Raw genomic sequence first — 12130 nt, 5'->3', positions numbered from 1 at the left:
AAGCAAAACCTTTTTTGACATAATTAATTTCATCCCTATTGCGATAATATTATTATAAGAATATGCATATAAACTCAGTTATAAGTGCCCTTAGTCTCTTGACTTATGTTTGTGAGACATTACAAATGCGATGATTTCATACCACTAATTTTTTTTACTAAATAAATCAAATTCATTGGCAATTATTATTGGCAAATGATGACAAGAATGGAGAAAACATAACAATTATTGCGAACAAACGAGAATTAAATGTGCACATAATGGAGCAAATCATGGCTTTTCTAAGAAAAGAGAAGTACTATATGATTTTTTCTATTAACTCCATTAATGTTTAGGTGGGTGTATTTTCTAATGACCACTACAAGAAAAAAAAAACGTTATTACTAGTTAAATATTTCTTACGAAAAAAATAATCTGTTGAAAATATTAAAATTATCAATGGAATATATTCCGTCGGAAAATATTAAATTTCCAACAGATATATGTTCCATGAAAAACATCTGTCTAACCATATTTTAAAAATATTAAATAAAGATTTTAAAATTATATAAAAAGTATTTTTAAATTATATATTGGTCATGTATTCTCTTTCTGCAGCAGTTACATTTATGGCTTTTAAGAGACTTTGATAGAAAAATAAGGGGAGATAGCAAAGTCATTTTGTTGCCTGATATAGTTGAAATTTATGGTCACATACTCCCTCATTTGGCATCTTGATACATCTATCTTTGGAGCATTGTCTTCCCAATCTTTTCTTCAAATCTCAACTTTCAAGCAATGTAGTCATTCAAGTGAAGTCCTCCTTGCGAGTTATCCTCACCTCAAAAACACTTATAAAATGAATATGGGGTGATATTTTTTGTGCAACAAAACCATGTTTGGAATTTTGATGTAAAGGGGATGAAGATGCTATTTTTTTGTCTAGAAGGTCGATATTTTTTTGTTGGAAAAGAACTTGTGTTAGTAGTTATATTTGGATTGTTTGTAAGGTTCAGAAGTTGTGACTTGTAAGGTACCTATGCAACTTGGTGCCTATTTTTCTGTGGCTTACAGAGGTTGCAAGATATATCTTCATAGTTTATGTTGAAAGATATGTTTCTCGTGTAGAAGCACAACATAGTTAGCATTTTTTAGTCTCTGGTACACTGAGTATTTCCAGTTTGATAGGAAAATTATGTTAAAATTCAGTTTGATGTCTTTTCTTCTTGGGGTGGCATTTGTGACAATCCCAAGCACTTTTTGGCTTAGAGTAGTGCCATGACAATCGAGATGGTCCGCATATGGTTTTGCTTTGTGCCAAAAAATTGCTTGAAAGTCCTTGCATATCTTGTCTTGGGGTTGCCTTTGAGTTCAAAGTTGAATGTATGCTTGGTAATGTTTGTGTAAAATGCATGATAGGCTATTCACGTGAGTTTTTTGCTGGTTCAGAGTCACTAAAAGCATTATAAGAACAAATAAAAAAATAGTGTTTGCCTTTTCAAATCATTAATTCTAATTCTGTCCTTTTTAAATCCTTTATCATTATTTTTTAATCCTTATGAAATCACATGTAAGAAATCCTTTTATATATTTCTTTTTATTGTATATATGTTGAAGTATCTAATGAATTTCTGATATTTCTTTCTTAAATCCTTAAGATTAGTTATACTTCTTACTTCTTTATATTGCATGATTTTGTAATGGAACAGGATGAGATAAAATATTTGACTTATTTTTATCTATTTTCAATTTTCAACAACTTTTTAAAAACTAAAAACCAAAATAAACTGAAACTGAAAACTTAACAAAAAATAATTTTGATTTTTAAAAATTTCTAAACTAAAAACAAAAGACCACCCTTAATATGACCTTAATATCCTGGTGTAGCTCTTGAAGAAAAGCTCCACACTAACTTTGGATGTCAGTTGTTGTTTACACCGACAGGTTTGCAGTTTTTGAGAAATTAGTATTTTAATTTATTATTTTACTATATGAAGCTGAATGTGTTGATTGATTTTTTTTTCATTTAATCAATTTATTTTTGTTTTGGAATCTTTTTTTTCGTCAATGACTTATTAGAATTTTATTTTGATTAATTAATATTTTAGTCTGTTTGAAGTTTTATTAAGTTTATGAAAAAAATTTATAAACTGTAAATTTATGATATATGTTTTAGAGATTTATATAAGGCAAGACACGTGTGGATTACTGCAAAACACATGTAATATAATTTCTCGAAACTAAGCATTTTTAGATAAAAAAATTCTAATTATTTTAAACTTTTTTCTTTCTCTCTTATTCTCATGTTGATAGGTGAGATTATGTTTTTACTCACATGTATTTTATTGGTTGGATAATTGGTCACACTTTTTTTATGAAATGGACTGAATTTATATTAGTCCGCATACAACAAACTAATTCGATTAAATCTAACATACGTATTCAATCAAATAAATACATTATGTCAGAATTTAGAAATTCTATGTTGAAAATCTTTCTTGTTTTCTTATTTGTGATTTTTTTTTATTGTAGTTGCTTGAAATTTTATATTCTAAATATGTTAACTATATTTGTGGTTGTGGTTATGATATTTATATTTCATGCTTTGTTCATTTAGAAAGTCAAACATTACATGTATATGTTTTTTTTCCACCTAAAACATGATCAAAATTGTTGATACTAATAATAAAGATTAGTTTAAGATTATGTATGTGATTCATGAATATTCGTATTTTTTTAAATATACAGAACATAAATTATATTCTTTCGAATTATCGTTAGACATACGATAGATGTTTAGTGGTAAAAGCGATTTGAAAGAGTCTTTTTGTCGAGGGGGTTAAAGAGTTTGTAAGCAAAGTTAGTTAGCAAAATTGTTATCACAATGATTTATTTGACTATATATGATGAGGTCTTTTAACCTATTTTTATTTGGAATTAATAAATTACATAACCTTTTATTAAATTGAAATTGTTTTACCAAAAAAAAAATGAGATTGTTTAATTTTGTCATGTCAACACAAAAATTATTTGACGATTTCCAATGTCATGTAGCATTTAATTAGTCTCATGTGCATACCATGTGAGACATTTTTTAAAAGAAAAACAGTTAAAGAATTAAGCATAAAATAAATTAAACATAAAGTGCTTTAACAACTTTTTCAAGAGAACTTGATCGACCTACCTACAAACCCTAGTAGAGCCCTTGTGATATGCATGAAAATAAAGACTCTTTGGGATGTGAATTGTGATTCATAAGTTGTACTTGTCTCGTCAGGGAAATACTGAGTATATGGTGCATGATGGAGGGAGATCCAAGGCTTCCTTCTCAAGCCTCCTTGGAATGTTTGAGACTTTGTCCATAACACAGTCCCATAAACTACGAGTGAGTGTTTGGATGAAGGGGGAAGACTAGGGTGGTCAAGGAATGAAATTTGTGTTTGATGGACAAATTTTTCCTAACCTTTAGATTTATTAATATATTATTAGACGGCTGAATTTATGACATGAAAACCTATTGAAACGATTAAATAGTTTTATAATAGGCAGTTGTTTGTTTACCGGTTTGTCCTTATGTGATTTTAAATTAAAATTTCTTTATCATATTAGGGGGTGTTTGATTTGGTTGTTTTCTGTTTTCATTTTCACCGAAAATAGAAAACGGTGATGAAAATGTGTTTGGTTTGATTTCTGAAAAAAACATTTTCAGTGAAAATGAAAACAGGAAACAACTAGAAAATGAAAACAATAAATTTTTATTTTCAGTGTTTGACAATGGATGTAGTTTTAAGCAAATCTAAAAAAACAAAAAGACAATAAGTCAAATATCATAAATTTTCAGTATTTTTATTTCATGAAAACAGAAAACAAGAAATCAAATCAAACATGTTTTCAGAATTCAAATATTTTGAAAATGAAAACAGTTTTCAAAAAATGAAAATAGAAAATGAAAACAGAAAATGAAAATGCTAACTAAGCACACTCTTATATATCTCCTTCATCTGTTCATGGATCCTTTTTCTCTTTCTTCGTCAGTGTTCTTCGTCGTACGTTATTGCTAAATACGATGTTCAACGGTGGCACATAGAAAGATGTAATTAGCACATAGAAGACCCAAAGAACATGCTTCTACTATCCACGACTTTCCACCAACACTGAAACTCACCCTTTCAAATCTTGGGTGCCACTAATTCAGAATGATTCTATTTCAAAGAGAACAAAACAGTCATCAAGTAAAATGAAGGACGATAATATATTTTCAATTGGTTAATGGCAAAACAGTCATTCTCTATTCAATTATTAAAATATTCAGCATACTAAATAATTATTAATGCCGAAAAAACTTACGACAACAGGTAAATTTTCTTTGTGCATTATACACAAGGAAAAAAACTTCTCCACCGGAGCCTGCACCTTGGATGAAAAGTGACTTAAGCAAAGTTTAAAATAAGCTAAACATAATTTAAAATAAATTAAGATCTACAATAAATAAATATAATTTAAAATAACTAAAAGCAGTGAGATCTATTTAATTTGATATAGTTTTTGTTTTGTCATTGTAAGTAATGGTACTCATCTTATATGTCCTAAATTTTTTGGAGCTTGTTTATATAACAATTACTTACGTTGAATGTAACTAATTTTCATTCTAGTGGGAAAATGGAAAAATTCCATTGAACTTGGTTTTAATGGAAAATCAAACACACACTTACTCCCACGGTCCTCCAACTGGCGTTGATTCGTGTAGGCAATTGCAAGATGACAGTACTCAAAATGGGGAAGTTTTTGAACTCGTTTTTTTTTATATTATATATATATATATATGGTATTTTAGGATGAGTTGAGACTCGAAAGGAATATTAATTGAATAAACTTCATTTAAGCTTCAAAAAACCACCCTTACCATCATCGAGAAAAAGAAAAACCTTCCCGTTACTAAATTCAAATCTCTTTCTTTTCAAATATCTTACATATTTTTTTAAAAAATGGTAAGTTTCTTTCACTTTCTTTTTTCTCTTTTGAACAACACGCCAAACCTTTCCCTACTCTTTCTCATCTCATTTTCATTTTTTTTTAATTCTTATCATAGGTTATGGTTTGGTTGTTGAAAAGCACTCTTTTGAAGCTTTGGTCAAGTTGCTCAAGAGTAAGGAATGCTTCACCCTTCTAGAAAAAAAAATCATTGCGATTTTGTTCTAAAAACTAGCTTTTGAAAAGGATATTTTTGTAAAGAAATACAAAAAAAGGAGGTGCTAAGAGAAGAAAAAAAGGGATTTGTTAAAAGCATCCCCGCAATCCATTTGCCATAGAGGGGAGAACATATTTTTTTATAATGCTAACATTCCTTGTGTATAGTCTATACAGATTTACAATTCATATAAGTTCATATGGATTGGTTGTGACTTTTACGTCATTAGCACAACGTTCTAACAAACTGAACTAATAAGTCAATTATGTTAAAAAATAATTAATGTCACAATATATAATACTAAAATTTCTAATGTATATTTAATACACATATAAGTTTACATAAAAAATTTTGTAATAATTAATTTTGATCTAATAATGTATTTTTTTACATATATAAATTTTAAATAAAAATCATAGGTTTAATAAAAATTTGTATATGTAAAAAAATACATTAGATCAAAATTAATTGTTACAAAATTTATTATGTAAACTTATATGTGTATTAAATATACATTAGAAATTTTAGTATTATATATTGTGACATTAATTATTTTTTAACATAATTGACTTATTAGTTAAGTTAGTTAGAGCGTTGTGCTAATAATGCAAAAGTCACAAATTTGATACTTACATGAGTCATTAATTTTAAATTATTTCATAAAACATATTTTTAACAATTCTTAATCCTTATAGGCCCGTATGGATCCATATGAATTAACAATTTGTATAGCTATACGTAAGGGTGTTTTTGGTTTTCCCCTCTTACTGCTGGGTGTATGAGGAAATCTTTTGGGTGCAGAAAGAAAATCCTGAGGTGAGATGGATCAGGCCCACGTTGTGAAAATTGAATTTCCATTAAAAAGCCCCAAAACACCACAACGATTTCTCTAACATTCCACACTGCTACTACTTGGCTAGGGCACAACCACCGCTAACACTCTGTTCATTCTTCTCCGTCAGTAGCAGAGAGAAAGAGAGAGAGAATGCTCTCAGGGGATATACCTCCCAATCAGACCATTTACATCAAGAATCTCAATGAGAAGGTCAAGAAAGATGGTAACTTCCGATAACATCCATGTCCTCATTTTATTTATTTATTTATTTATTTTTCATATGCACCCGTTTTCTGGATTCACTGTAATTTGTGAACTTTGCTAGGTTGCAATTCTTCCTGTAAGATTTTAAGTGAATTTGTGATATAATAATTTGGGGGCAGGAAACTAGTGCCTGAAGTTTTTTTCTGCTGAATTAGGGTAGCAGTGGATTTGGCTTAGAAGCTGTGATTATTGTATCTTTTCTGCTGAAATTTTATTGATTGTTGTGAAGGGAAATTTCATGGAGTGGGCGTGATTCGATTGGATAACATGGAACTTAAATAACCGAGATATATGTAGTGACATTTTTTATTTATTTATTCTTGTCCATGATTTTGCATCTCAGATGTTGTAATTGGATCTTTTGCAGATTTTGTTGATGTTAGTTTAGGGTTTTAGAAAATAATTTAAATTTGCTTGACCTTATGACAATTTAAAATTATTTGTATGTTATTTTGCTGATACTTGGGGTTTTAGAAAAATAAATTGATTTTGCTGGTGATCATATGACAGTTTATACTTATTTGGATATGTTCTTTTGCTTATTTTGTTGATGACTTTAGGGTTTTAGAAAAATAATTTTATTTTGATTTTGATCATGTGACAATTTAAAATTAATTGGAGATGTTTCTTTTGCTGATTTTGTTTATATGAATTTAGGATTTTAGATAAATAAATTGGTTTTGATGTTGACCCGATGACAGAATTTAACATTATTTTTATTCTGTTTTCTTTTCAATGTGGCAGAATTGAAGAGATCTCTGTATTGCTTATTCTCTCAATATGGAAGAATTTTGGATGTTATTGCTCTAAAGACACCCAAGCTTCGGGGACAGGCATGGGTTTGTTTCAGTGAAGTCACTGCTGCAAGCAATGCAGTGCGACAAATGCAAAACTTCCCTTTCTATGACAAACCTATGGTAATCAACTTATAGTGGTGTTTATAATTTCGTTACAGTTCTGTTCATAAATCTATTATATCTTATACCAAACTTTTTGGAACCATTTCTAGTAGCCTTTGCAGGTTATCTTACTGTTTTCCCCCCTTTTATCTTGAATGTTGTAGTTTCGCTTACTTGGCTATTAAGGATTTGTGTTCGTACCGAAATATGTCTGCTTGTGAGAGTTATCATTTAAATATTTTGTTTAAATTTTCTTTGATCTAAATGTCTATTGCCCTGTTGGAAGTATTTTCATTATCAAGAATGACACTGAAAGATATTAACAATGTGCTGTGCTCTTTATTTTTTTTCCCCATTTCCTATGAAGCTGCTTAGTATTTTGATTTTGGTTAATCTATGACTCTCAATAACATGCGTCTAAAGGCTCTTTGTGTGAATACTTTGATGCAGAGAATTCATTATGCAAAAACAAAGTCAGACTGTATTGCAAAAGAAGAGGGTAGTTTTGTTCCAAGGGAAAAGAAGAAGAAACAAGAGGAGAAAGGTGAGAACAATTGTCATTTATGGTTTCCTAGTCTTCCTCATTTTTGAATTTTGGAACTCTTGCATACTTTATGTACAATATCTGTCCCTCTAAGTAGGTTTGATACGGCCAAACAATCATATATAATGAGATTGTAACATTGGAAAACTAGCCATTAGAAGTTAGAAGTTAATAGAGGCATCAACAATTATGAAGAAAAAATAATTAATTTTATTTAATTCTGTCATAACATGGCATTTTTCTCTCTATTGAGAATTTAAAACTGATAACTGAAAAAAACTGAAAATATGTTAAATAGTTGAAACTTGAAAATATGCAGGTTATTATACTATGGTTTGAACTTTGAACCCACTAGTCCTTTGTTGGTGTCATTTGTGAATGCAACTGATGTACGTTTTGAGGCATATTTGTTTCCCTTGTCTGGGAATTTTAGCAAACCTACTACATCCTCCGATTTCTTAGGCCTAAAGATAATATGATTGCAAGTTACTGTTGTAAGGTTGTTTAAAGGGAAGCTTGTAGTGGGTTATATCATGTTTGTAATACCAAATTCTTTATTTGACCATATGCAAGAATTTCCTGCTGCTGCGTATGCAATGATAAAGACTTTAAATTTCCTACTACTATGTGTGTGAAAGATTAGTAAATTAACCCACCCATCAACCCTTCCAAATGGGAAAAAAAGAGCATCACCCTTTCACTGTTGCATGTGCACATGGGCAGCGAACCAAAAGGATAAAGCCATCTAGCTTTTCAGAGTAAATAAATCTGCATTTCCATTTAACGTCCCAGTTAAACATCTTAAGAGAAAAATATCAAAACTCCATCATTTGGACGTTGTTTTTTAAGTTCCGTCTTTCTAACCTTGTTGATTTGGTAGTAATTTCTTATTGTTTAATTTTGACTGACAAACTTGCCTGTTCAGCTGAAAGAAAGCGGCGTGTTGAGGAAGCACAGCAATCTGGTGTGGCTAATGGAACACATAGTGCAAGTAATGGTGGTCCAACTGTAAGTTTTCTTTAATCATTGATAGTGCCTGATTTCCTCCCTTCTCTAACAAAATTGTCGTAGTTTTTTGTAATATCTCAGTCTCGTTAGCATGATTGTAACTAGCACATAAATGAACTATGATTATTCTTGTAGTATTTTGTTTTTGTTTAACTGTAGGTCAGTGGATATGATGGTAATGATTAATGCACTTATCTATTCTGATATTAATTGCACTAACATAGAATATGTACTATATCTGCAGGCATCATTCCGTCAAGGACCCGGTGCTCAAGAAGCAGCTGCTCCTAACAATATTTTGTTCATAGAGAATCTGCCTCATGAAACTACTGGTAGGATGCTTGAAATGCTCTTTGAACAATACCCAGGTTTTAAGGAAGTGCGCTTGATTGAAGCAAAGCCAGGGATCGCATTTGTTGATTTTGAAGATGAGGTGCAATCATCCATGGCCATGCAGGCTCTTCATGGCTTCAAAATCACCCCCCAGAATCCCATGATTATAACCTTTGCTAAGAAGTAGCTAATTGGTTTTCAGCCGTCTGTTTTTTTGTAGATCATTGAAAAACTAATTGCAAACGTTGTTAAGTTTACAGGAAGTTAGAAACCAGCAAGGCGGAGTCAGAATTCAACCACATTTGTGGAAAAGATGAGATAGTGCTGTTATAATGTTTATTAATTGTATGTTATGTTATCAAATAGAGTTTGTAAACTTATGAGAGTTTCATAAACTCAACTCGTAAGAGTTCACTTTATATAAAAATAATTATAAAATATTTATAAATAATATATTAATTAAACATTTTAACAATATAATAAGATAAAATAGTAAATAATAAATTTCATAATACTTAAATAATCAAGTTTAGTAAAACATTATTATTATATAACAACTTAAAGATGTTATAGTAGTAGTAGTAGATCATTTTCATCGAGAGTTTGATGTTATTGGGGGTTTGATGTTATTAGAGAATAGGAGTTTGGTGTTATTAAAGGTGATAATTTTTTTATTCGATACATTAAATGAAGATATGTTGAACACTAAACAACTTAAAATGATTTATCTTTTAATCTAATTTTGTTAACTTGTTAACTCTGTGATAAACTTGAAAATCTACTGAGTTTGCTTAGAATTTATTCAGAATCTATTAAAAAGAGAGTTTACACATGAGTCAATTTGCATATGGTAAGTAGACTCGTAAACTCGTAAGAGTTGACGAGTTAATTCAAAAATTTAATAATCATGATTGTTTAGTTATTAATAAAACATGTTCTTTGGAATTATGTAAGCTAGGTTTTTGTGCTATAGTTTTTTGTTAGTGATAAGAAAGGATATAAAAAATTAGAGATGTATACACAAGCTTTGGAAACTCTTAACTTTTGTTTTAAGTAGAAGACAAAATATATGAAATTTAAGTTCGGTACAAGGTGCGTCATTATACAAAACCACGGAGAAATAGAGTGATGTAAATCATAGGATTCAAGGAGGATGAATGATTTGGAAGTGTTTCAAGTGTCATTTGTGACAAGAAAATTTATACCATGATTTTTTGCCATTCATATATCATAGACATGGATATGATAAAATTGTCATTCCTTGCCCACTTTTTTAAACTATTTTTTGTATTAAGGAAATTTTTTATACAGAAACATGTTTTTATTGTTGATTTTGTATGTGAAAATGAGTTTTCATTTTATATTTTATATGTATTCTTTGAATTATGATAGAAATACGTTTTTGTCGTGACTTTTGTATGTACTATGATAAAATGTATTCCCATTGTTGTATAGGAAATATGTACAAAATTGACAAGGAAAATATATTTCCATTTTAAATTTTCTTTATTCCTTCAATTCTGCGAAACGCTTCTATAGCATTCATATGCTTGCGAGGCAAGCCAATGAGGATGTCGAAGGTATTGTATCCAAATTCCAAGCTGTGCCATGTGGGTGTGTTGACCCAATGAGCTTGGCGCTGAGCATGTGGGTGTCAACCCAATGAGCAAGTGAAGGGATAACCAAGTTGTCATCTGAGTCTTATTTGGAGGGGTTGGGGTAACGTAGAATTTGATGAAATTATATTTTGAAACTAAGCAAAAAATTTGTACTTTTAGAATCTAATTTTCCTGACAATGAAATAAAGCACATGTACAGGATACAAGAAGGTTTAGCTCAGTTTTTTGAATAATATGAGTGAGTTGTTGTAAATCCTGATACTCAGGTTCGATTCCTTGCCAATAATTAAAAATAAAAATTAACTGTGCAAGGTGTTATTAAAATAAAACAAAATGATAAAGAAAGTAATAAATTTGGTTTGAGAAAACGAAGTTGCAAAAAGCAATCCCCCTGAAACATTGATGGGTGATGCAAGTGATATTAATTTGGTGTGATCCAAAATCCATAGATCTCAAAAAACATGACCACAAAAGTAATTCATTTAATTGTATTGGCAGAATGAAAAAGGTATAATCGGATTATAAAGCTTATTGAACTAGTGACTAACAACCAACAAACTAACTAATCACCATATCCAGTTTAAGCAAGAATCTTACACACAAATCTTCTCAAAATACAAATAAGGGTTAAATATGATTTTGTTCAATCAAATATTAATCTATATTGATTGTAGTTCTCCAAAGAGAATTTCATTGTATTTGGTCCTTAAAATTTTTAAAATTCCCCGTTCTTTATTTAACTTCATTAATATTTTCTATTAAATACAAGCTACATCCACCTATTGTAGATAATATGGTTGAAACACACAATGTTATGGTCAATGCATCTGTTGATTCATATGTTTGTTTTATAAATCAAGTTCTACCAACAACGGAGGTATATAATATATGAGTTTAATTGTATGTATTTGTTTGGAAATAATAGGATTGTGATTAATTTTTCTATATTCTTGCAAAATATAGTGAATGTTAATGCTGAAAATGAAAATAGTAATGTTTGGACAACTACTGTTATAAGCTTTTAACAGAAAAAAAATAACAGTTAAATGAAGGACTTAAAAGAAGGATTTTAAAAATTCAAGTACCTAACCTAATGAAATTATTTTTGAAGGACTAAAATCAATATGGATCAAAATATTTAAAGATCAAAATCATATTTAATCCTACAAATAAAAATGAGTTGTCTTAATGGAAATTTTTTTTATTTAGGGAAACAAAGAAACTCACTCAAGACCATTCATTTTAAGCAAAATGAATTAGTTTGAATAAGTTTAATGATAAATGTTTATAATGAAAAAAAAAGAATTTTTTGTTGCATAAATTAAAATCAACTTATATATTAAAATCATAAATTAAAAAAATTGTTCTAACTAAAATTTAATTGTAAACTAAAAAATAATCCAAAGCAGTTTTATGTTGTGTTTGATATAGAAAAGAGAAATATAGTTGGAAAAAATTAAA

General features: G+C 29.4%; 1 protein-coding gene across 1 annotated transcript; it reads left to right on the top strand.

Annotated features, from left to right (window-relative positions):
• The first annotated feature begins 6081 nt into the window (after positions 1–6081).
• LOC100499914 (uncharacterized) lies at positions 6082–9277 on the top strand. Its single transcript, NM_001250958.2, is given in 5 exon segments — positions 6082–6225; positions 7011–7183; positions 7616–7709; positions 8635–8717; positions 8962–9277. Coding segments are annotated over 5 exon segments (699 nt in total). The 5' UTR covers positions 6082–6152; the 3' UTR covers positions 9238–9277.
• Positions 9278–12130: the final 2853 nt, after the last annotated feature.

This window comes from Glycine max, chromosome 2 (assembly GCF_000004515.6).
Source record: "Glycine max cultivar Williams 82 chromosome 2, Glycine_max_v4.0, whole genome shotgun sequence".
NCBI lineage: Eukaryota > Viridiplantae > Streptophyta > Magnoliopsida > Fabales > Fabaceae > Glycine > Glycine max.
This window is presented reverse-complemented; position numbering and strand designations above follow the sequence as displayed.